Consider the following 26,906-nt stretch of genomic DNA (forward strand, 5'->3'; position numbering starts at 1 on the left):
AGGGAGAAGAGCCACAGCCTCGGCTGAAAGAATGCCCAGTTGGACAAGGGGAAAGGAGAGATGGAGGGGAAAGAAGAGTGAAACGGTGCCGAGTGAGGGGGGAAACAAGCTTACTACCAACGTCGATGGCGTTTCTAAGGAAACAACAGCGCAACTAAGCTCACAGAGCAGAGGCCGGACTTACTGGAAGCTCGTCGCTGCACTGAGAAGATGAAACTACAATCAGCTGAGCGCAAAAAACAGGTTATTAAAGTTTACCTTGAGTTCACTCCTTTATACATTCATCACTGTGAGAGCTAATTTAACGTGAGTTTTGCTGTTTATAGAATGCAAATAGGTGATTTTCTCATCATACAAATGTGAATTGGTTATCCAGTAACTTGTGTCTTCTTGCCTGTAGTTTGTTATGCATTAGCCACACTTGCTTTGCTAGCTTACTCATTACTTATTTGGGCAGCTACTAGTATCTTCCCACGTTGCAGCATGGATTACAGTGACCAAAGACTTTGTTCCAGTGTATACACAGGTTTTAAAATGTTTTCCTCTTTTGGGATTGGAGGATTTGTGGGACGTGGTAGGCAGTGCAGGAGGAGACGGGAGGATTAGGAGGCGGGGTAACCTGAGAGATACCTCTGCTCGACAACTGTTGACATGGTCAATAATAGATGACAGGATTCTGTGCTTGTGTAACTTTTTAGATGTCTTTATTTATCTTTACTGATGGCTGTGTGTTATTGACTGATGTGTAGATAAGAAAAATACAAAAAAATGACTTTTACTACGCCACTATCAATAGATACTTTCAATTACTGTCCCATAGGTAAAAGTCACCTAGTGAGCACAGGCTAAGCAATGGAGGATCACGTGACCTTATCGGACATGGCGGGTTCTGGAAGCCGTTCTGTTACCATGGTAACAGACTAACTTGGAACTGACCTAGAGCAGAGTGCACATTCAGCCCGACAGTGTGACAGCTACCTGAGGAACAGGTGAGAGACTGGGGGAAGAGGGGATCCAGTGACACACACACACACACACACACACACTACTCCGTACTCACTCGAGGTGATATCGCATGTCGCTGCACACTTGCATGCGAGCACGCTGCCGCTAGACTGAGACCCTGCCGCTACCGTCTCCATTGGAATTGGAGATTATATTTACACGTTTTCATCTGTTCTCACGTCGGGGGGTAAGACTGAATCAGATCGTAAGAGGAAGTTCAACCACCCGGCTTTATGGCAATGTGGTTAATAAGCTGTAATGTGATCTTTGATGTTGTGGTGTTAGGATCAGAGAGTGAGAGAGGTCAGAGAGGAGCCTGCTGCTACAGCTCTGTTAACCAGCCTCCCACTCTGCCTCCCACCTCCACAGCATGCAGCACTCCGTGAAACTGGACCAGAGACTACACGTGCTCAGGGAGGAGGTCAGGACCATGGTGAGTGCTCAGGATCTCTGAAGAAATCAATAGGCATGGAAGTACAAAACTGTAAAACTGCAATGGATTTTTCGACCATAGATCTAGACTAAAATGCTTGTTAAATACAAAGGATGAAAAGTACTGATTTCGGATCTTAACTCTTACTTAATTATTTAATGCCAAGTAAAGAGGAGAGGATTTCCTGACTCCAATGTAGTATCTGTGTCTTACATTTGTTTCTCTGTCTCCATCCTTGTCTCTTCCCTCCTGCCCAGACCAAGGACAAGGAGCAAGGGGAGCAGATTTGGAGGGGGCGACTGCAGCGCTGTCAGAGGCAGCTGAAGGCCAAAGAGGAGGAGATGAGTCACCAGTCCCAGTACTTTGAGAACTTTAAAGCTCAACTACAGCACAAGCTCAGCCTGGCCCAGGACAGAGAGCACCGCCTACAGAACCGGATCTACACTTTAGAAAAGCAGCTATTGGACATGACTGTGAGTGCCGCCACTGGCATGGCAACGATCAGTGCAGTCCGAATTACTGCCGGGACCCTAACACAGTGGGAAGAACCGAGGCTGCCTCCCATGAGAGGAGAGGGTGAAGGGGAGGAGGAGAGGAAGGAGGAGAGGAGGAGGCAATGGCAGCCAAGTGTGGGAAATGAGAGAGAGATACAAGGTGGACGGATCAAAGACACAAACTCAAATGAAGCCAGGCTGCAGGGCCTCATCCTGAGTCTGCAGGAGGATATCAGGGTGCTCCTGGAGAGAGAGGAGGGTGGGCTGACAGAGCGGAGGGGACTGATGGATCAGCTCCAGAAGGCTCAGGAGAACAGCCATGTCTTGGGCTGCAAGGTGGGGGAGATGAAAGCAAAGGTGCACCAGCTAAAGCTTTCTGAAGACTCCTCAATGGAGGAGAACGAAGAGCTGAAAGAGGAGAACCACAGACTCCAGCAGATCCTCAGGGATTCAGCTAAGCAAACAGCCAGTCGGTCATCCACGGTGCCTGAGTCCACATGCCCGAGTCCTGGCTCTAACACCCTCTCATATACCCCTGCCATGGGACATTCCTCAGTGGGGAGCTCTGGAAAGGTGTGTGATACATGATTTTTATTATCATTATTATTATTTAATGTAATTATGAATATCTGTTGTTATGTGTAATTCATTTGAACCATTTTTCAGACCAAATACAGTTTGTAAAAATAACTACATTTTAAATCTGTTATTATTATTGTCTTAATTTTGTAATTTCTTTTTGTTATTTCATGAGACGGTATTATAGGATTAAAATGTGTGAATGCTCCTGAAGAGAGAAAGCTCTGTTGTGAGGATTTAGGGTGTTACGTAACCACCTTCCCTATACAGGTATAAATAAATATCAATAGATCATTATAGCTGACTGAGACACTAAAACTGAAATGTCTTGTCATTTACATTTTTACATATCATTCACAACTTTTCCCACATGTATGATCTCTGTGTAGGTTCATCTCACATCAAGTGAAGAAACAGGCCAGCTGCATTCATCTGAAGTTCCACCCGTTCGCCACCAGGTAGCAGCAGAGGGCATGCAGAACAACACAGAGGATCACGCCTCATCTGCCAAATCAGAAACTCCACCTAAAAACTTTTGCCACCTCGGCTCTAAAACCAACCCCAGCCTCCAGTCACTCTCCTTGTCTACGGAGACGATAGATGAGTTTAAACTGGGGACCTGGTGCACCGGAGGGGTCCCCAACCTGGAGACGAGCCCCAGTGTGGAATCTGATGCCCTGCGGGAAGCCTACAGGAGCTTGGGGTTGTGGGAGGATCGTGAGCGTGAGCGGCTGGAGGTCACCCTGGAGGACACACAGCAGCAGCTGCAGATTTTGGCTGAAGAGAATACTCGACTGAAATCCCAGCTTTGGAAAGAGGAACAAGAATCAGAGGCGGAGCAGGGATCGTCAAGAGAAAAGGTATGTCACAGGAATAGCAGTATTCCCAATTTACAGCTGAAATAACCACCTTTCCAGTATACACCTGTTCAGTATACCACAAATTCTACCTCTTTGTTTACTCAGATTAGCACACTGACCACCACTGATGGTGCTGAAGATAACCCCATTCTCCCGCTCGCCCAGGATGATCTTGTCCAGGCCCTGAATCAGGAGAACCGGGCCTTGGCTGACAGGATCCAGGAGTTTTTGGCTCACATTGAGCTCAGAGAAGATGAGATCAAGAGGGAGCAAACACAGCTGAGGGAGAATATCTCCAAACTAGAGACGGACGTCGTCAGGCTGGAGCAGGAGAACCAGGACCAAGAGGGTTTGATTACAGAACTCACCAAGAAGACCGAAGATGATCTCAATACCATCATGGAGCTGCAGCAGAGGTTAGTGGGGAGTGAACAGCATATTACAGGACGTTTTCAACAGAACGACCTAGAAGAACGTGTGGACAGTTTGGTGGAAGGCATGCTGAAAGGGGAAGAACCACAGTTGATGTCCGGTCAACAACCAGACGGTTTGAGTGCAGCTTCAGCACGTGGTTCTCAACACGATCATCACCGTGATCCGTTGCAGAACAGCCTGCGTGTTAGTTCACTGACTGATCAAGTGGTCCAGCTGACCAGATCACTCCAGAGCCTCAAAGCAGAAGAAGAGGAGCTGTCGGGCTGCACAAATGCTCTCAGAGAGCAGCAGAGAGAAGTCGCTCTATCAATCCAAACGCAGACAGAAGTGAAACAGCAGTTAACGCGGACCGTTTGGAGACTGAAGGAGGAGAAAGACGGCGTCTTTCAATCTCTGGCTGGTCTCAAACAAGAGAGAGAGCAGCTTGCCAGAACAGTCTGCGTGCTGAAGGATGAGAGAGACCAGTTTATCAAGTCTCTCAGTGGCCTGAAAGAGTCTTTATCTGCTCTAAAAACAGATAAAAAACTGTTAGAAGAGAGAGATGAAAAAGTGCAGTCGCTACAAAGTTTACAGACGGAGAGTGACCAGTTAAGACAGGCGGTGCTCCGCTTGAAGCAAGAAAGAGACGAACTATCCAATTCCCTTAAGTGTCTGACGGAACGGAGAGACAAGGAACAATCATCTTACACTTCACATGAAGCCTGCGACGAGTTAATAAAATCAGCTTTGAGAGAAGATAAAGAAAGCATTGAACATTCAATCAGTTGTTTGAAACAGGAGGAGAAGCAGATAAAACTATCACTTCAGGGCCTGAGAGATGAAAGAGACGGCGTCCAAGCTGCTCTGCCCAGCCGAGCGCTGACGGAGTGGGGGAATCGGACGCAGCATCCGCTGAATACAAACGGTGCCGTTACGACCAAGAAGACCGACACCCACAGAGGAAGCTCTGCACAGGTATTTAGACTGGTGTTATTGATGCCTTTCTGCAAATTTGTTCATGTCTGCAATGTCAATTTAGATATCGTTAAGCGTTATTACTTGTTGTGGGGGATCACTGTGTACTTATGCAACGTGTTTTGATGGAAAAACAGGAGCAAAGTGATCTGTTGAAGGAGATTGAAGCCTTGACAGCAGAACTAAAGAGGTCACGAGAAGAACTGGACAAGAGCCATGAAGATGTGAGTTCACACAACTAATAACAGTATCAAATAACAGTAATTGGACAAAACAAATCAAGATCCACTTGCTAGCTGGAGATGATATATATCTCAGTCGAACTCTATGACTTCTTCTATTTTTTATCTTCAGCTGTCTGTTATATTTACAGAGTAGTGCTGCATCTTTGGAGATTTCAACAACTTCATGTTCATGTTTATGTTTATCACACGTTCAGACCGAGAGGCTGCACGGTGAATTGTGTCAATCAGAAGCTGGGAGGGAAGAGGCGGAGAGGAAGGTGGCGCGAGCAGCTGACAAAATGGCGGTGAGCTTGACAGATGTAGCCGATCAGGTGGAAGAAATCAGAAAGGAAAATGACAGCCTGACAACCCAGGTATTTAACCAAACATTACAAAACTATAAGCAGAAAAAACATTCATAAAAACACGCACATTAAAGTTTTTTTGGTGTGTGAATACATTGTTTATCTGTTGTCTGTGTGTTATTTAGCTGTTGGACCTAACCGGGGTTTGTGTCTGCTGCAGGTGAAGGGGCTGCAGGGCAAACTGATAGGCCTGGTCAGGGAGAAGACTGATGCTCTGTCACTAAAGGCACACATAGAGGAGAAATACGACATCCTTACAGCTCAGCTCAGAGCTAAGGTATCTGTCACATAAATGATCTCTAAGGACTGATATCAATCTGATCTCAACCATTTGATTATTTCATCTTCAAACCCAATCTAGCGAGACATTTTATAATCAGCAGATGTTGAAGTCATGGAAATTCTCATCACAGATCTGTTCGTGTGTGTGTGTGTGTGTGTGTGTGTGTGTGTGTGTGTGTGTGTGTGTGTGTGTGTGTGTGTGTGTGTGTGTGTGTGTGTGTGTGTGTGTGTGTGTGTGTGTGTGTGTGTGTGTGTGTGTGTGTGTGTGTGTGTGTGTGTGTGTGTGTGTGTGTGTGTGTCTCTCACAGACTGTGGCTCTAGAGGAGCTGAACTCTGAGTATATTGCTCTAAAACGACGACAGGACAGCAAAGATGATCCGAGCGCTCTTCTCCTCTCACTCAGGACCCGTTACAAAGACATCAGAGCTCAGGTGGGTAACCGGTCAGCTGTGGCTCCGCATGCATGTCCATGATAAACAAAGTACTGATTTGATCTGTATCTTATAAACACTAAACCCTAGTTTTCATGCATCTTGTTTTTGCTGTAGTATGATGCACTCCTGAAAAAGAGGAGCCAGAATGATCCGGGAATAGCTCCTTTAAAAGTGAGGAAAGCGAGATATAGCCATTCCCCATGTCATATCCTCTGAGCAGTTGGGTTGGACTGACAGGTATTTCCTCTGATAACAGGCTAAAGTGTCCTGCCTGGTGGTAAAGTGTCAGGAGAGGAACGGCTTGTTGGCTCAGATGATGAAGGCCATGCACAGACGCGGATGTATGGACTCCACACTCACACAGCAGGTCGAGCAGCTGCTCAGTGACGCTGCTCTGCAGGACTACGTCGCAGCATTCACACCAGGGGGCGACGTTAAGACCCGAGATTATACCACCGGCTTTACAGCAGGCTTTATTTCCAAATTCCAAGACTACAGCAGCGGGTTCACGCCTGATCAGACCTGCTCTGCTATATCACCTGGATCTGGATCTGAAGGATATAGAGAGCTTAAAAGTGAACATCTCACATCTGTAGACACCATTGAATCCACCGCAAATTCTCCAAACTGCCGTAGTGAAGTCACACCGGCAACAACAGGAACACTAAAGAAAAATGCCAACTCAGCTGTGCCAACCTCATCAGTGCAGGAGCAAGCCAGCATCCAAGCACCACCATCACCTGTTGTTCTGAAAGAGAGCTTCATCGCCAATACAGTGCAGGTGAGACAATGCAAATATATTTCTGTTCAAATATGTAATCCTTTTAAAGCAAGTTTTTGAAGTTAAAGGTTGAAGATGTAACATTTAATACTGCATTCATTTAAGAAATCATCCTCACAAATAAGATCAGAAGCAGTTCCTAGCTTTTGTAATTTTTTGTGTGCTACCGTGCCTGAATCATTTAAAAATACTACAGAATCCTTTGTTTTTTTTATATATATAGAGAGAAAAATCAAGAAAATTACTATTTTCTGTAGAGCAAAAACATTTTGATCAAAGTGGCAAAGATCCTGTTTGCAACTGGGTTTATGGGAAATGCGGTTCTAATTAGAACACTTGCATAAGAAGATAGGTTCACAATTTTTCAAGTCTGTCTGAAGACGGTGCGGTCAGCTGCTCATATAAACATTGAAATATGTTTTTCTTGACATAATCATTCCCCTTGTTCATAAGCAAAAACGTTTCAGTGTACATACGAGCACGAAGCTGCTACAATCTCAGCCACTGTGTAATTTGTTTTTACAGCCATCTTTACAAGTTATCACAGTTATTAATTATATTAAGATGTGTGGTGTTTGTAAAATTGTTTGTACTTCAAATTGTATATTAAATTGGGAGAAAGACAACTATCTGCCTTTTGTGAATCCCTCCACAGGTCTCTCCCTCTGCCAGTGGACCAAAAAAATTCGGATTTCATCGTTCGGATACGGAAGGGAAGGCCTCCCCAAACACGACCAGTCCGCCTGGATCCTCACTGTTTCCTTCCTCCTCCAGCACACACGTCAGCAGGAGGATGAGTAGTCCTGAGAAGATCATCAACCTGCATGAGCAGCTGCAGAAGGCTCTTATCAGCAGCTATCAGGTACATTGGAAATGTTACGTAGATAGTATTGAAAAAGAAAAACAGTGCTCATTTAAAAAGTTATGATTCAGCACATCATGAAAAGGTATTAATAAAGTATCTTTTTTTTTTTAAAAGTTACAGAATGTCACAATAATATAAAAAAATAATATTCATATGAAAGCCTCACCTGACATGAAGATGTGTACATGCATGATTATATGTTCATATTTGTATTGTATTTTCTTCTATATTTATGTTCTTAATTTTAGCTCTACTTGCTTTTATATTTTTTTATTTCATCTTTTCCTCTGTTTATGTTTTGTTTTGTTTTTTTGCATTAATATATCAAAGCAAAACTCCTTGTATGTGAAAACCTGCCAGGTTTGATTCTGATGTAGTGTGACTGTCTAATGAATGCTCTCCCCTTCATTTGAAGGCTCCGGTGAGGAGAGGAAGAGGACAGGAGCCCAGGAAAAGTCTCTCGTTTTCAGCTCCTGCAGACCTGAGACCAGCCTCTCAGACAAAGAAGCAGAGCCTCAGTTCTAATACACTCCACCCCGACTCCCTCCCAGTGAGCCGAGCTAAGCTCACTCCATCAGTGACGGCCACAAATACGTCAACCACACTTCTCCATGCAGTCGCCTCTCGATCTGCTACCGTCACATTCAACATGTTTACCAACCATCGCTCTAAATCAGACGCATCTAAGATGACAACGTCTGCTCTTTCTAGCTCTTCTGAATGTCCTTTTGCAACGATAGCACCTTGCAAATCCACCACAAGCAGTGGCTCTACTACAACAACGCCACCAAAGCTGGCAAATAACATCACTGCTATCCTGGACAACTCTGATGCTCAACACACTAATACTCTAACGCTAACTCCGAGGACCAGGGCCGTTGACTCCGATGTCTCAATGTGCTCTGACACTAATCCACAAACCACTGCCTCAGAAACAACTGCCTCCAGCAGATCAACTGCCCCCGAGGCCAATCATTTTAACAAGCCTCCTGAAACGGATGATGCTGCCGCTGGATATCGTGGACTTGTATTTACTGCATCCTGCACTCCGCCTGCTCCCTGCTCTCCTGAGAGAAAGGCCACCGCTGCTCTAGAAAAGGCCAAGACGGCAAGACCCAAACCAGGTAACCACATGTATTATTCATTTGAGATTTCATACACAAAGGCAGAACACACCGTTGCTTAAAGTCCTGTTAGAAGACATTCTTGTTTTATCTAAAAGAAAAGTTGAAATGCCTTTATTGAAGAGTGATGATGACAATATATTTTTGCTTGTATACTGCTGAAATGCAATTATACCCAGCTTAGATACAGACCGTTCTGTTTGTGGGTCTTACATTGGAAGCAATATTGTATTAAATTCCTGCAGTTCGATGTTGTCCTGTTTATTGCTCACATGCAGTAACACACTGCAGCACATGATGATAAACTTTGACTGAAACGCTTGGATTCCTTTGTTCAGTTTGCACTAGTCCTGTTATGTTACTTTATTGTGGTACAATTTGAAAGTTAAAAGAAGGTAAAAATAGATCTGCATTGTACAGGGAAGACAGTTCACCGTGCTTGATGTTTCTTTGTCCGCTCACCTCCAGAAGCTCCAGCAGAGGTCCGCTCTGTCGAGGTCATTCAAACAGTGGGCCAGAGCAGCCTCATGATTGGGTGGGAGAGGCCGCCGCTCGACGAGCTGGGCTGCAGTAATGGCACGTTTGTGTATGGATACCGGGTAGGCAAAACCAACCACATAGATTAACATATGGAGATTGTTATTTGTTTGTTCTTATTGTTTCTTGTTACCTCTCAGGTGTTTGTAGACGGGGACTTCCACAAATCTGTCATGAGCTCTGCATGCACCAAGGTATCGGCCTCTTAAAAGCTACAAATGATTGTATCTTATTGTATGAACACATCTCTAAAACATTATTAATGTTACAGTTAATGTTATTTCTTTAATATTTGTCTTTGTTTCTATAGTGTGTTCTGGAGAATGTCGATCTGAGTGTCCCGGTCAACATCAGTGTGCAAACGCTGGGATCTAATGGTCTTAGTTCTGACTTTGTCCCCACCATGTACAGGACTTCACTCGGAAGAGACCACCATCGACTGCAGCAAACGTAATAGTGGCAAGGTAAACAAGTCAGCATAGTCATGGCAAAGTTTGAATGGTGAAATGTCTTTATGTCCTTGTGTCTGTGATGGACAAATATCAGATAGCGGTGACTTTAAAGTGAAATCTAATCCAGTTTATATTTTAAAAGGGGCTTCAAGGTTTCCTTGCTCCTCTGTTATCTGTGACAATCTATTTTTCCCTTCGTCCTGTGTGTCCGCCCTCCAGTGCACAGCCATCTATAGCTGCAGCCCTCCGAGGGGCCGTCCTAACCTCCACCTTCAGCAGACAGGCAGGGAGACACCGTCACGCTCATGGGATCCCCTCTGGCTCAGGTCAACCAATCAGAGAAATCTCACACCGTCTCACTTTACCAGCCTGGGAACACGTGGTGACCTGTGGCCCGGCCGCTAAACCTCAAAACCATTAACTGAAGATGTCATAGAGAGCTAATCTGCGTGTAAAAGCAAGAACTTCACCACATGCCGGATTCACCTCTTGATTGGATGGGACGTTGCGACTGCTAGGTGAAAGGCTGCCAATCAAACCAATCCTGACACACTGATAAAAAAGCGATACTTCACTACAAACTATATGGCGCCAAGATCTCCGAGAGTCCATGTGTGGTACTGCTTCACCAGAGATCCCCGCTGCTGCCTCTCTGGACTCTGTGACGCCAACAGCTGGCTAAATGGACACTTACTGTATCAAAAGCCTTTGTTTTTTAAAAAATCAACGCATACTGTATAATGTGCTAACAAGACATATTACTTGACTTTTACACGTGAAGCCAAAAAAAGATATGATTCACTCCAAAGACTTATCCGTTTGCTTCTCCTCACAGGTCTACAGAATCCCTTCAAACACAGAAGTTATTTAAGTTCTTAAATTTGCACACGGTCGTATCTAGAAGATGAAATAAAAACAGATTATCACTGATATTTTTTTGTAGAGAATACTATACATATATGCCAACGTACCACACACTGTATGTCTTTTTGTATGAGTGATACTTTGTTTTTTCATACCTAATAGATGTCACGGGTGCACGTTCATATGGTTTTATACAACGTTCACAACACATGTATGTTCTTTTTTGCTACTGACTGTATCTACGGGTGTGGAGTGGTCATGGTGGAGCAAATGTATTTTTCTATTAGTAATAGAAAATATTGATTCCCCCCATTGACTACTTACGACTGTACAGAGAATAAATGTTTATATGATATTAAATGTCATCCCGGTGTCCGCGTGTAAGTGATCTGATGTAAGAACTGAAAACTTTATACAAAAACTTGGATTTATGGATTATGGCAATGATAATAATATCTTGCTGTCAAGAAAAATGTCTCTTCAAATTTCAGATTTCAAATGTTTCCCATAAATGTCTAAAACCCATGAGATTATGTGAGCAGTGCATTGTCAAAAAGCTGAAAATCATCTTCTCTGACATTTTGGAGATGCATGATTTTCATATGACACTGACTAATACATGTGTCTCATAAATCTTGCTGTGTAGATGCTGAATTATGAGGCTCCGCTTAGACGTTACTCCTGTTCGTTCAACCTAAACGCCTCCCATTAATGACCACTAGACGACAGCCATCCAAGCAATGGCTGTGTGTGTAACTCAGTCACAACATCTGACAGCTGCTTTCACCAGCGACTTAGTGGAGTGGATGACGCCGACATGTAACCCAAAACATCTCCATGTCTGCTCTCCCATTCAGTACAAACTAGGCACGACGCCGAAACTGAAGTGGCAGAAGACGAAGCATCAGCAGCTTCAAAAGGAGAAGGAGCGTAATAATCACCTGCTGTTCTCAGCAGCTTCGGGAACTCCTCTGAGAACGTCGGCGCTCGTGCTCAGCAGAAAGAGTTCCAGGTGGAGGCGGGAGTGTGTTTGTGCAAAGTGGTACAAGTGTAACAGTTTGTACTGCGAGACAACATGGAAACATTCATCTTCTTTCATCAGCTCCTCTTCCTCGTTTCCTGTCTGAACCAAAAGTATATCTTTGAAGCTTTAGGCAAATTTAGCAAAAGTCTGCACACTAACCACAAAACCAGCAACCAAATGAAAACCAATTCTTCAAACAATACAGAATGTTAGAGAATGCTGAAGTTTGAAAGTTTGCAAAAACCCTATTAATACAATTAGAACCAGTACATTTACACAAAAGCTTGTACAGAACATGCTTGGTCTGAGAATAGGGAGCATTAGTTGATGCGTTGCATGTTGGATCAAGCTTTAGGTGAACTGGTGGTTCTACTGTATTCCTGCACCGACTAAAGAAGCTGCAATTAAAACTGCAGTGTTTGCATGACACAACCATCCCCTGAATCAGCCTCCGAGGAGCTCAGCTGGACCCACAGGGCTCTCATTACACTCAGCTTCAATATTAACACACACTCCAACATATATGGTGCCTCAGTACACTAGTGTGTGTGTGTGTGTGTGTGTGTGTGTGTGTGTGTGTGTGTGTCTTGTTTACATGAGTTAATGACCTCTGTTAATTAATTTTCTGTGTTGATGTTTAATGATGGACTCTTCCCATGTAGGCCAACATGAGAGTTACAGTTGGGAGGAAAACAGGAGCTCAAAGGTGTGTGTGTGTGTGTGTGTGTGTGTGTGTGTGTGTGTGTGTGTGTGTGTGTGTGTGTGTGTGTGTGTGTGTGTGTGTGTGTGTGTGTGTGTGTGTGTGTGTGTGTGTGTGTCGTCGTCGAGGGGGAGTTTTGGTGGCAGCTGGGTTTAAACTTCTGGAGGTTTCTCTCTCATTGTGTGTGTGTTTGTTTGTCTTCTGCTTGCAGGAGTGTGTGTGTGAGAGAGACAGACAATTGTCATTGGCAGGGTGTCTTGAAGGTGTGTGTGTGTGTGTGTGTGTGTGTGTGTGTGTGTTGGGGCTAGGGGGGGTGTAGAAGGAGAAAGAAGAGAGGGGAACAGTTGTGTGTGGAGGTTTTAATTTCACCCAGTGGGGACGTTGTCACTCCATCACTGCCACTGACACCCTGAGCACCCCGGGCTCCAGCGGGGTCGTCTGGAGTGGACTTCCAGACCTCCGGGGCAACATTTGCTGCTCACACCCACAGACGAGCTCTAAAAGTGGGTCCGTCTCACTGCTGTCTCCGAGCAGATGGGTCTCGATGCTGGAAGGGTTTGTTTGTTTTGTTGTGATACCACGGTGGTTGTGCGTGTCACTACAAGCATGTGTGTATGGTTAATTGCTGGAACTTATTATGCAAAAATGACCACTATAAAAAGGGCCGACCGCTGAGTCCTTATGCTTTACAGATTAGCCATTTTGTGTTCCGGCTCTCACTCCCCGGCGTTGAGATGCCTCCTTTATTCTCACCATCTCTGCGTCTGTTGTTGTGGTCGTATCAGACCATCTCGGTGCCTGTTATATTTAGAGGCAAGCCATTATCAGGGCTTACAGCCGGCCCGCCTGTGATTTCATTCTGACAGATCTACAGTGTTCAAAAGCAATCTCCTCTCTTTTTGTCTCACTGGTTTTTTCTCCACCTCCCTCCCCATTTTTCTCTCACTGCCCTCTTCTCTCTTCACCCCATCTCTTTGCTCTTTTTATATATTACTTTCACCTTCATAATTCAACCCATCTCAGTTCTTTACCCCCCCATCCCTTCTTTTAATTGTTTCTTTATGCACCTCAAGCTCTCTATTTCAACCCGGTCTCTTTCATATAATCCTCCTCTCCTTTCATCTATACCATTTTCTCGCCCAAGTCGTTTATTTAACTGCCCTTTTTTTCCATCTTTTCTCTTTTCTTTAATGCTATTGTGCATCATTAAAGCTCTCTCTTTTCCAGCCCCTGTTGTGTTTCTCCTCTCTTCCACCCGGTGCCCATCAGGTACGCTCCACCTCCTACCAGGCAGAGGAACACCAGCGCTCCATCACTCTGAGCAAATCCACGTTGAAGCAAACATCAAACGGCGCAACTTCTAATTTGGGAAGAGACAAGCAATTAGTTGCCATTACATCCTTGAATCTCTGCGCAAAGGCAACCCTAATCTCATTAATCATGAACAATGGGGGCGGTAATAGAGAAGCATGTTTATGCAAATTCCCCCACAGTGATCGTCTTCCTGCTTAATAGCCAAAACAGCGGTGTCGCCTCAGAAAACACATCCTCCCCCCTCTTTTTCACTGCTCAACTCTTTGACTTGCTTTTATTTCCCCCGCTCCTCCTCTTTCCATCTTTGCTCTCCTTGTTTTCTTTCTCTCACCTTCCTCTGCTTTCATCAAGGGTTGGACCTCCAGAGTCTGTTTAGAAAGTATTGATCCCTGTTTGATAGCAAGAATATGATTTTATGGGACTTATAGCTCCCCCAGCTAATTCGCCACCTCCTCTGTCAATTCTCTCCAATTCTTCTGTTTTTTATGTAGTTTATTTGCATTTTTATTGTTTCATTGCTTGCCTCTCTCCACCCCCCAGTGTCGGTTTACATCCTTTTCTTCATTTTTCCTGCTAACTTTGCTGTTATTCCACCCCAGTACCTATATGTGATGTAGGACTAAATATAGCACAGACGGACATTATAAGATTATGTCCCTGCATCCTCTTTCTCCCTTTTTCTCCCTCCTTTGATCCTCTTTTGTTTCCATCTTTTATTGTCAGTATGTTCTCACTAAGTTTCCTATGATGATCATAGTGTTGTATTCAGGACGGATTAAAGGCCTACTAAAGGTCATCAGCATGTGATGGACAAATACAACTTGATCAATAAATTTGCATTCCTGCTATCTGGCGAGGCATATTGATGACTTGATTGGGGTCAAATAAATCATTAAAGTAGAGGATCTTGAGATTGCTAATACTTTACTTTAACTTTACATTAACATTATTTGATTTATGCAGCAATCAAGTAGAAAAGTAAAAAAGGTAAATTACAAAATAGCATACAAATTAAACATAAAAGTAAAGACTAAACAGGGCAAATGACAAACAGAAGATACATTCACTACCTTATATTATTGCTATATTGATAAGTATATCGTATTTTTTAAATGGTCATTTTTTAAAATATTTTTGATGTGATGTTTACCAAGAAGAAATATATTATTCATGACCATATATCAAGTAATAGAAAGTATGTCTGTGTTATAGGGGCTGTGGGAGGAGTTGAAGGAGGAGAGTGTGTGTGTGTCTGTGAGTGTGTGTGTGTGGTTGCCTAGAGAGAGAGAGAGAGAGAGAGAGAGAGAGAGTGAAACAGAAGGAGCTCAGTGTGTTTGCTCTGCATTGTGGGGAGCTGTCCATTGTCACTGGTGCTGAAGGTGGATTACTGCTTCCCCACTTAAAGGGGGGATACATTTGATAAGCAGGAGGGAAGAAGGAGAAAAGCAAGAAAGCCTCATGAGATTCCTTCACTACTGCAACCCCAGAGGCTGCCTGCAGATTGGGAGGAAGTTTCTCGGAAACTTGGATTGTAAGAGCACCTCGAACAAGCTGTAGTTATCTTACTGGAGAGTTTGCTTCTTTTATCGCACTTCCTCGCTCTCTCTCTCACTCACCATCTCTACAAGCTCAACTTTCTCTCAGGCAGCCACTAATTTGGACACGTTCAGAGGTGGGATGGAGAAGGCGGAGGAGGAGGAGTGGGGGAGGGAAAGCAGGGGGAGATCATTGCTTCTTTTTCCTTTTTTTTCTCCCTCCAGCTCAGCAGGACGAAAGGCTACGCATTAAGAGGAGCGGGCGCTCCTTTGCCTCTTTCACCCCATTGGATCCATACGCTCCACCAGAAGAAGTTGTATTGATTTCCGCTCCGACCTGAGAGCTCTGCTCTGGACCTGGACACCCCTGTCCTGCTCTGGACCTGGACACCCCTGTCCTGCTCTGGTCCTGCTCGGCTGCATCCCAGGTCACTGTCAGGATGGCGGGGTGTGCCAAGCGCTGCAAACAGGGACTTGTCAAGTTTGCTTTGACCCTGCACAAACTGGTCACTGGGACTCTCAATAAAGGTATGTAAGTGCTTGAATGTGTTTGTGCAAAATGTGTGTTTGTGTGTGAGAGTTCTTGTAGAGTTGCAAGCACCGAAAGTCGTGCTGTAAACACTTACATCGTAGCAGCCAAGGCCACAGATGTACGTCAGTGCCACAAAAGCAGGAGTGAACGTCCGGTCCAGCTCGTGTTTCATCCTCGGCTCGTACAACTCTTTTCTCCGGTCTCCTCTTGTCTGCAGTTGACCTCGTTCTGTTCAGTATGTTCTCCGGAGAGAGGACCGAAAGGAGACACGGATGACGGCAGGAAGCGGCTAATGGAGAGGAGAGATAAAGTTGATATAGGGCAGTGTGTGTGTGCTTGTGATGAATGTGAGGTATAAAACACGTCGGTGTGGCAACGAGGAAGGGGGCAGTATGCACACACGGTGCAGAGAGGAAGGGGAGGGTTGTGATTCATTAGTTGGTATTTGGTGTGTGTGTGTGTGTGTGTGTCCATCCATCCATGGCTCAGTGCCTATATGTGAGGGTCCTGTATTTTTACACACGAGAACATGAGAGTGGTCTTTTATTTTTATTTTTAAATCTCATTCTAGAGCTTTCATTGTTGATGCAATGCAGCTGAATACACACAAAGCTTCAGAAACTGCATGCAGCAGAGCAGCAGCCTGGAGGCACACACACACATACACACAGAGACACACACACACGCACACATGCACACTTACAGCAATGCTCTTTGAGCCAATTGACATTTTGTCTGGAGGGATCGGGAACATCATAGAAGTCCGTCACACACATACATTAGATGCAAAAAGAAGTATTCAGCTGCATAAACACACACACACACACACACACACACACACACACACACACACACACACACACACACACACACACACACACACACACACACACATGTTTGAGGATGGTTCAAGCATTTGGTCACAGCGGGTAGAGTTGCCCCCAAGGTATAACACACACGTCATGAAGGAGCTGCTGCTGAGGTTTGGTTGCGTAACAAATTACTTAAAAAATGCATAGCAAATGATCAGAAAGTCTTTCTCTATCACACACATGCAGACACACACACACCCACACACACACCCACCCACACACACACACACACACACACACACACACACAAACACACCCACCCACCCACACACACACACACACACACACACACACACACACACACACACACAGATATGTGAAAAAACACACATTGCTCTAACACAGCCATTAAAACACCCACACTGACAATGAGGAAAAGGAAGAGGAGATGTGGGTTCAAAATATCAGACCCCCCAGACACACACACACACACACACACACACACACACACACACACACACACACACACACACACACACACACACACACACACACACACACACATTTCAGCTCTTTAAAGGGCCATTACAATTGTAGTTTTATGGATGGGTTTAACTACGTATTGCTCTTCTATTTTAGACGTTGGTGTTTTAATTGTGTCTGATGATTGTTCAAATCAATGAACACGTTTTCTATCGTTTTGCTGAGTGCTGTGGTCCATCTTAAATGTCTAGAGAGATACTGTCTGCCACAGAAACTGGATAGTTGTAAACTGGTTAGTTATGGAGCCATTTGGAGGAGAATAAGGGTCTAATGTAATTTTGGGCGTAATGCTTTTCTAATATTGCCTAATGATGTCTAATAGGGTTAGGGTTTTAATATTTAGTTGTTCTATGCATCCATTTTCCATTTATGGAAGGACTTTAAGTAATCTAGCGAGAAAGCTGTCGTCTTGAAGATATTCTACATTCATTTACTATTAACAGAGGAGGCCAAAATATTCAGACTTTTGCTACACCCACCCTTCCCATAATGCAACGTGTTAGCATCTTATATTAGACCCTCTTTAACGCCAACGTCTTTCAGGCTCCACACTCCTAGACGCTGTGGTATTTTCCTGGACGAGTAAATTGATCCAAAGCTTCACTCCAAAATATTAAATGGAAACCTTCCCTTACCTTGTGTCTGACTACCAGAGCAGCATCGACCTCTGCTGGTAGCACTGAGAAAATACAGGTAAACAGACAGAAAATCACATTATGCTAAACTGATGGGTTGGCTAAAACAAATCCTATGAATCTTCTTTGAAATTCATAACATAATGTGATGTGAATTAAATTACCCAAGACTCTGGGTTTCAGAGACTAATGATGAAATGATTGCAGTTCACTTAAAGGAGTGAATTATGGAACATTTTGAGTAGTGAGGAATGAAAATGTGTAAAAGAAAATCATAAATCATTTAATGGACAATAGAAAAAAAAACACAAGACATGGCTTGTTGGCATTAATATGATACAGATCATGTAAAATGATAGGTTAATTGATGACTCTAAATTGCCCGTAGGTGTGAATGTGAGTGTGAATGGTTGTTTGTCTCTACATGTCTCCCTGTGATAGACTGGCGTCCTGTCCAGGGTGTACCCTGCCTTCGCCCAATGACAGCTGGGATTGGCTCCAGCCCCCCCGTGACCCTAAAATACAGGATAAGCGGTAGAAAATGGATGGATGGATGGATCATGTAAAATGCTTTTGGACCTCCTAAAGGATTTAGCCTTAACTGCATCTTAAATCTTAATGCTATGGTTTCTACTATATTTCATCCCTAAAAGACTGTTGAAAAGACCCTAATAGGGTTGTCCTGCTTTGGCCTTAAATTCTAATATTGCTTCCTGTTTCATCTCCTTTAATCCACTGTGTTTCACGTCAATCTGGAGCACAATCTATGTATTAAAGATAACATGTATAATCTTAAAACATAACCACACTAGCTGACTGTGATTTGTTAGCTTCTATTTCACAGAAATCTCAGGCTGGAGTTTCCAGACCTCTTTTAAGCTCTGCTCACTTCCCATTGCTGCAGGCTGAATCAGACCAAATCCCTTTGATCGCCTTGGTTTCCCTTTAGTTCATCTCTGACTGTCTGTCACTTTGTGCGCTGCCTCAGCCCTTAACTTCTCTTCAGCTTCCTGTCATCTCTGAAAAGCCTGTAAACATCCTGTCAAGCCGTGCCAGGCTGTGCACAGCCCGCATGATTTCACTTATCCTATCCATGCAGCCTGCCCTCAGGTGCCTCCTTCTGGTGTACAAATGCAACCTGTTAGGATTTATATGCCAGAGGGAGACCAGGGTGCCCCACGGTGGTCTGGGCTCATGCATTGGAAACCTGAGGGCAGCTATCAGCAAACAAAACCATCTTAAACTCCACATAGAAAATACAAAACCCTTTTTTCCCCTTCAGCCTGAGAGGCAAGGTAGCCTTCTGGATATTTTTAAATCACAGTGTTTCATCCCATTGTTTGTCTGGTCTACCACCTCACACTATTTCAAGAAGCAAACAGCATAACAAATAACTGAAACTATTCCTTTTTTTTTGTTCTTTGGTATGTCCCCTTCAGATAAAACTTTCCCAGATTAACAAAACAAGAAACTTAAAATGTGCCGACTTCTCAGTCTTCAAAGCGCTCTTGTGCTGGGAATAAGGGGGACATATAATCTTAATCATCCTTTTCCTTCCAAGAAGATCTTATTTCCAAATTTATAAAAGATGACTTAATCGTCATACATTTTAATTTGCCTCCGTATCTGGATTTTCACTTTGCTCATTATAAATTAAAAGCTCTCATTTAAATAATAGTTTATATCTGGAAAATGTTTGACTCATTTTTTGTCCTTGTGAGTTTCTCAGACTGCACAGCAGAGGGCGCCAGATTGCTCCTCCTTATTGCTCCTTACTGGTCACTGTGAATCATTGTCAGAGCAGATCAGAACTAAATGGAAGTTGAGTCTTAACCAAACGAAGCATTAAATATTCAGCATCTCAGAGTGCCTGCTGATGAAGCAGCTCTTCCTATAATGGATGGATGACTGATGACAGACACTGATGTGAATTTTCACGGGTTCACCTTCGTCGGCCACGAGGATCCAGATCCGAAGTGTTCCTCATAAGTGCTTAATGAAACATTTAGCGGCTCCTCTGTTTTCATTAGATATTCGCTTCAGGTTCTCCCTCTTTGAGTCGGGGATACTTGGCTGCACTTTTTGTATTCAGAGAAGAGAAGAAGTTCAAGTAGGATGGATGAGTTAATGAGAACAGAGAGCTGAGGAAAGTGTGTGTGTGTGTGTGTGTGTGTGTGTGTGTGTGATCACACTCTTTGCACATACGTTAGCATGTGTGTACATCTTTGAGCACACAAGCTTTGATGTGCATATAAGTGTGTGTGCATGAACCATGTGTGAACTGCTGCTTAGCTCCAAAATGCTGTCATACTACTTTTAATGTGCCGTGGGGGACATGGTCCATGTTTAATACCAAATAAGATGCATAATAATTCGTATGAAAGAGGTCCTCAGGGGAGGAGACACCATTCTCTCCGTAGGGCTGTAATCAATCCCCAAGCTGCATACCATTAACACTTCCATCACTCTTATCTGCTGAGGAGGGAGAAAACGGGAGACACAGGGGGGGAGAGTCAATCCAGCTGTTTGTATTCAGTTCAGGGAAACCAACTGGGTTTTTTTTCTTTTTTTTTAAAGTCCCAGTCGGCAAGTCCTGCAGATCGAGGGCACTCTGAATGTTTACAACTCTCACGCTCCTCCCCCTCGACCACGAGCTCCTTCCCCTCGACTTGTGCCCTTTGAAATCCCTTAGATCACGCCACCTTTGTAACGCGGGTCCGATGTTGACTCTGGTTTTATCACGGGCACCGTCGCCATCTTTCTTTTTTTCCTAGGTGTTTTCTTTTCCTTGGTTGTTTTGGACCTCCTCGTTTCGGTTTTTAACGAGGAATTGGAAGCTTGTTGCTACTTCCCTCCACCTCCCCCCTGTGATAGTGGTACGACCCAGGCTCTACCTGCAAGTAGAGGCGCGCTTTTTTTCTAAAACCGGATATGTTGTTCTATCGGAGCATAGTGTCGGCTTCGGTGAATATGATCAAAGAAATGTTGCCGACTGGGACTTTAAAGAAATAAGACTTGAAGGAGCTAACATCCTGGCATGTGCTAAATATCATCCAGGAATAGTAGTGACACGGCGATGCGTTACAGTAGCACTGTTAAACTTGTATGGCAAAGAAACAGCAAGTATTTCTAGCAGCTTCGTGTGAACGTGTTCCGCGCTGATTTATGTCCTGTATGAGAAATGTGTCATCCGTGAGTCGACCAGAGGGAGTCAGTTCGCAGGCGGTCGCAAAGTGGGCGTTTTAGCATCTTGCCATGTAAAGTAGGCTTTGGGGGGGGGCGGCGTGCAGCGGTGAATCTTCCTGAGAGATTCAGTGTGGGACAGAAGGAGCATCCCCGAGGGAAAAGAGACACTGCTGTTGTCATGGAGAGAAACCTGGAATGTGTCCAGGTGTTGATGTGAGATTTCTACTCTGGTGCAGGTGAAGAGCATTTTGTTTTTGGCACTTTGACTAAAGAGTCTACAACCATGTAAGCTAAATGCTAACATCATGCTCATAATGTCATGCTGACGTTTAGCGTTTAGCAGGTCATTGATTGAGCATAATCACCATCTTAATTTAGCATGTTAGCATGCTAATCACTAGTACATCTACAGCTAGTAGAGCAAAAATAATCGTCAGCAACACATCCCCCCTTTACTCTGACTCATTTTGCACTGCTGCAACGATTAAACTACCTATTACTTTCTCTATCACTTGATTATCTGTTTGGTCATGAACATCTGAAAATAACCAACGTAATTAGCTACTAAAATAGTTTATCCTGAAGCTAACTTTGTTAACGGCTTCGCACCAGAAGCCAGGTGAAGTCGCCGTTCAGGTTGCTGCTACGCAACTTGTTTTCACAGACTTTGCAAAAGTGCCAATTCCCCATCTTGGGGAAAAAAATTTGACTAGCTGTTACCATGGTGATGGACACCAGCTGAAAACAGCTGAATTCCCCACTAATCTCGGGTCTTGGCCTCTCAACCATTTGGTGCTGAGCAGGTATGTGCCCCTCTCACATTCAAGTGGTCATGTGATTCATTGTTAATAGAAAAAATATAGATTACAGTCCAATCCGACACATAATCAATTTCCAATCATAGAATAAGAGCAAGAGGTGCAGCAAATATTCTGATATGAGAAGCTGGAATGCTTTTTGCTTAATACATGATTGAGAATGATTGTAAAAAAAGGTTGTACTTTAATTTTCTTGGATCAAACCAATTAATCAACTCATCATTTCTGTACTGATTAAATTCTTAAATTGAATTTTGTTCTTCTTTTCATTTTCAGCACCACAAGCACAATCCCATTCCCCTCCATTGCACTGGTTTTACAGCAGAAATCTCAAAACGTAGCCAAAACAAGATGAGCTGCATGGCTTGATGCTCTAATAGAAGTACTTTATTTTTTGTACTTAGGGTGAAATGATCCTTTAAGTGATGATGACACATATCAGCATTTGTAGCAGCATGCTGTTCTAGAGGGGAAATGGCTTTGGCATTGTTAACTCACTCTCCGCGCACTGATTGCAGTCGGGCCTTGGTGCACAGCTTGAACTCTGTACGTTTTGTATTCTATGTAGCAGCAGCTGATCTCAGCACTGTTACGCCTCATTCACACGTCGGTCAGGATGGTTGAGCTTCTCCACTCCAGTCGGTAAATCAATCTGTTTGTTCCGATGACTCAGACGACACTGCGAGTGACCATGTTTCCCCCTGCTTGTACTCTCCTGTCTCACCATCTTGTTCCTGTCATCTACCCCCTCCGTCCTCAACTATCTCCCTCCATCAACGTCCTCCCAATTCTCCGCTCTAATTCGCTCCCATTTCCCTCTGTAACCTCCTCCCATCTATCTTACCTTGCACATTCTCCACTCTCACCACCTTATCCTTCCTTCCTGTGTTATGATTGCCCCCCGGCCTCATTTTCTTCACTCCCTTCTTTCCTTTCCTCAATGCTGCCCTCCCAATCTCCTTCTCTCATTGCGCTCATCTCCTCTCTTCTGTGTGGTCGCCGCTATGACAGTCTCCATCCAGCCTTCCGTCTGATGAGACCGGGCAGCGACTCACCAGCAAATTTATTATTCATTGTCTGCTTGCCACATTTCCTCTGCTTGTCAACACCTTCTTTCTCTGCTGTCAGACGCTTTCTGCCTTTCCCACCTCTCACCACACCGCTGTCTTTCCTCACACTCCATCCATTCATCCAGGCAGCCAATCTGAATCTCGTTAAAGGTCCATTGTGTAGTGGTTAATAAATGATGAGAGAGAGGTGGGCTGGACACCTCGGCCCGGACTGTGTAGCAGAGATGTCGGGCTTAATGCCTCAGAAGACTTTGGCACTCGGTCAAATGTGATGAGCCTGTTGCTGTTTAGTGTTATTGAGCTACTTTGGTTTCCTTCCTCTCAGACATCAATGCTTCAATTACTTTGTGTGTGTTTATCAGAAGGATATTTCAAAGACTTATGAATTGGATTCCTCAAAAAATGATTTCACTAGATATGCACTTCCAATTGATTGCAATTGCTAAGGTAACATAACCTTGAGTTTAAGTCCTTTCACACGCCACTGCCTGTGTTGTGTTACCTATACGCTATTCGAGCTATCCGCGTGTTTGTGTACGTTTTGAGCGAAACGACCCAACACATCCGCGTGTTTGTCAGCGCCCTCTAGCGAAACGACCCATCACATCTGCGTGTTTGTATACGCCCTTTAGGGTTAGGGTTAGGGTTCAGCATTGATAAACACGCGAAAAGGCGATTGTGCGTAGTGATAACACGCCATAGTGGCATACGAGTTGGCATGTCCTACATACGCTACTTCATGGGATCAGTCTGGTTCAGAGCTGAGTGTGTGAAAATGTGAAATTTGTCTAGAGACGACCATAAAATTCAGCATATATGACGAGTCAAATTTCCAATAATATTTACACAGCATTAAATTAAATCCCTGAAATGAAGTAATCAATAATAAAGGGAACACATTTTCCTTTTAATCATTATCTAATGACAAAGAAAAATCAAAGCATCAGTTATTTCAGAGAAAATGTCCCAACACATGTAGGTTTAAGGGACAAATCCCTATTCGGCCGGGGGAGTTATGACTCATCCATTGGGAGTGAAGGAGGCCGTCTGTCTGACGGTGTCTCACTCCTTCCTCCAACCCTCCACTGACTCCTGGTTGATGACTTTGACCCCTTTCCAACTTATGCTTCAACCTCTTGTGGTGTGATGTTCACAGACAGCTGATGCCGTCCGTTTTCATTGATCTTCCATTCCCAGGGTTACCCGGGGTCCTCGCCAATTCACCGACGCACAGTCTACAGCAGTCTTCTTCTCTTTGGGTTGTAAGCAGAGATCCCACTTATAAACACTGACTGAGCCTTTGCTTTTAGACAACTTTGCAGAGAATGATCAAAACAGCCTTTTCTCCGTGTTTTCAGTTTATCCAGAGGATTCCCAATGTGTTTGATCAACCACAGTAGCCTACGTTACTCTTCGACTGAAGTTAAACACCATCACTACAGCGAATCACGCTCTCCTATCTCGTCCCGCTCAGCCGAGCTTTCAGAATTTAATCAGCTCGTCTGTGTGTCTCTGCCGCGCTGTGTATTTAAGGGAATCTATTTCTCTCTGTTGATATATTGCCACTCTTACTCGTGGGCGTTTGTCTGTGTGCATCTGTGCCTGTGTGTGAAATGTGTTTGTCATTGTTTGATTTTGATGAGAAGCTGCCGTCAGATCTGCCTCCGTCTGCGGAGCTAAAGGAGAAAAAGGAGCTGTGTGTGTGTGTGTGTGTGTTTGCTTTTTAATACCCCACCAATGTCTCTCACCATTACCCTGCGGTACTCCTTTTCTCACTTTCTTTGTCTATCTACTCTCTGCCTCTCTTCTTGATTTTATTTTTCTCATCCACTCTACACCTCCTCCCTCCCTCCCTCCATCCCTCCCTCCATGGTTCTTGTTTTTTCCTTCGCATTGATTCTCAGCAGGCAGCCAGTAGCTTTTAATGAATGCCATGGCCTAATGGCTTTATCATTGGCCTTGATGGCCTCAGCTGAGCCACAGCGACGGCTCGGCTGCAAATTGTTTTCTTAACTAAAGCCGCGGCAGGAATTTCAATAGGGGCTGCAGTCGATGGCGTCGGTGCAGCCCGCGGGGCCGTTACGTGGGGGGGTGATTGACAGTGGAGCACGTGTGTGAGGTGGACTGGCGTCATTCCCCGGGGTTGCGTCGTCGTAGAGGCCGCGTGACCTGCTTGTGGATCCGCGTTACGGATCATCAGCTGACTCAACGGCGTTGAAGCCGGCACTGACATGTGCGAGGCGGCGTCTCTGCTACTGTAGGCAGGTGTCAGATGTACATGGCTTATGTTGTAACCCACCCACCAGCAGAATAATCACACACCCACACACACACACACACACACACACAGAAACACAACACCTGTCACACTCATGCATGTATGACAGAGCAGCAAAGACGTCCTCCACAGACCGTTTGCCTGCTGAATAGCAAAGTGGGATGGATCAGGCCTAGCCCTCCCCCTCATCTCCCCTCACCTCTTGCACTCTTCGTCCCTCGCCGTCCCTCTTTTTCACCCCCTCTCCCTCCCACCCCCTCACTTAACCTCCCTCGCCATTTGTGAATCCTCCTACTTTGTCCCTTCTCCTCCCTCTCCTCCCTTTTTTTCCTGCTCTTCCTCCTCGTCATGTTCTCCTTCCCTTTTCTGTACCTTCTCTCTCTCTCTCTCTCACCCACACACTCCCCCTTTGAGTCCTGTCCTCCCCTCACACATCTCCCCCTCCCCCCACCTCCCTCCGTCTCTGTCTTTTCCCGTGCAACAGTGTGCAATCCCTCTTTCCCCACCAGACAGACAAAGAGAGCGGCGAATAGTAGCCCAGGAAGAGGCGGCAGGGAGAAACGGAGACGGAGAGCGGCAGATACCTAAAGAGGCACAGAGGAATTTATGGAATGACAGTCTTTTGGCGGAGGGCACACTGAGAGGTAGAGAGAGAGAGAGAGAGGTAGCGAGACAGAGACAGAGAGAGAGAGAGAGAGAGAGAGAGAGAGGGAAGGGGGAGGGTCTGACGGACAGGAACGATGCAAAATAGGCAGCCTTGGTGACAGCGTAGACAAAGGTAGCTTCAGAGTGCATGTGCGCTTGCTATTTCATTCACACACTCTCTCTCATACGCACACATCCTCTCTCTCTCTCTCTCTCTCTCTCTCTCTCTCTCTCTCTCTCTCTCTCTCATCCACTCACACAGACACACGCACACACACCGTTGGGCAGAAGCGGCAGAGCAGCGTGGGTGTGAGGCAGCATGAGAAGTGATATCTGGACTTCTGCACATACAGTTGGCTGATGGACTGAAGTTAATTACAACACGCACACGCCTACTACACGCACACACGCACGCCTTGATAACAGGACGCAAACAGGGCAAGCGCACTCAACTTGTCTGCAGCCGGAAGTCAACATGGGTCTCGTGATGGGAACCTTTTCCATGCAAGGCAAGCAGGTGAACTACATGAAAGGTAAGAATCTCCTTATTGATTTCCCAGAACGATCGAAACGTCTCTCTCAGGCACACCCAGAGGACGCGTGCGTGTTCACGGGCATGTGGCTGTCATACGAGACGCGCACCTGTCATGTGGCGTGTTTGTGTGCCTTAACGATGGAGCCGTGTATGTTCGCCCTCGGAGTCATGAATATTGCACAAGAGGTGCATTATGGGAATGAGCCGGACGTACCAAGTGTACAGAGCAGCGATGTAAAGTTTGGAAAAAAAAGGATGTGATTCATTATTGGTTTATGATGCAATCTCAAGGCCATCTGTCCAGGGGATTTAGGAATATAAGTGTTTGTGCGTGTGTGTGTGTGTGTGTGTGTGTGTGTGTGCGTGTGCAGCCGTGCCATTGGCCATGTCTATAAAAGGTGATGGTATTTCCCCCTGTCTGCCTTCCAAACCAACCTGCTTCCTGTCTGCCCTGCTACTGTTTGACAGGAGGAAACTGGCACTTGACACATGCTTTCTAATGTGCGTGCGTTCATAGACGTATAAGAGTGTGCAGCGTCGTCCATGAGAATATCGATGTGCAAAACGAACCCCCTTGAAATGCAGGCGTGT

At 44.8% G+C, this 26,906-nt stretch overlaps 2 protein-coding genes across 3 annotated transcripts in view; both read left to right on the forward strand.

The window, feature by feature from the left end:
- The first annotated feature begins 41 nt into the window (after nt 1–41).
- Nucleotides 42–11,063, forward strand: LOC311014002 (uncharacterized protein). Its single transcript, XM_084010349.1, has 18 exons — nt 42–243; nt 821–989; nt 1,375–1,438; nt 1,696–2,505; nt 2,901–3,371; nt 3,477–4,760; nt 4,898–4,984; nt 5,200–5,358; nt 5,510–5,626; nt 5,940–6,062; nt 6,180–6,236; nt 6,322–6,846; nt 7,502–7,708; nt 8,127–8,835; nt 9,304–9,434; nt 9,513–9,566; nt 9,683–9,836; nt 10,044–11,063. The coding sequence occupies exons 3-17, from the start codon at nt 1,376–1,378 to the stop codon at nt 9,824–9,826; spliced, it is 4,941 nt and encodes a 1,646-aa protein (XP_083866475.1). The 5' UTR covers nt 42–243; nt 821–989; nt 1,375; the 3' UTR covers nt 9,827–9,836; nt 10,044–11,063.
- A 4,525-nt stretch (nt 11,064–15,588) lies between these two features.
- kcnip1a (Kv channel interacting protein 1 a) overlaps nt 15,589–26,906 on the forward strand; it is a 32,257-nt gene continuing 20,939 nt past the window's right edge. The window contains exon 1 of one of the 2 annotated variants that reach the window (XM_084010064.1): nt 15,589–15,789. In XM_084010064.1, coding sequence (XP_083866190.1) covers nt 15,702–15,789 — 88 coding nt within the window. In that variant the 5' untranslated portion in view covers nt 15,589–15,701. Of the gene's footprint in view, nt 15,790–25,815; nt 26,314–26,906 lie in introns of those variants that run through there. The other variant, XM_084010066.1, reaches the window with a different exon arrangement.

This window comes from Eutrigla gurnardus (assembly GCF_963514095.1).
Source record: "Eutrigla gurnardus genome assembly, chromosome: 5".
Classification (NCBI taxonomy): domain Eukaryota; kingdom Metazoa; phylum Chordata; class Actinopteri; order Perciformes; family Triglidae; genus Eutrigla; species Eutrigla gurnardus.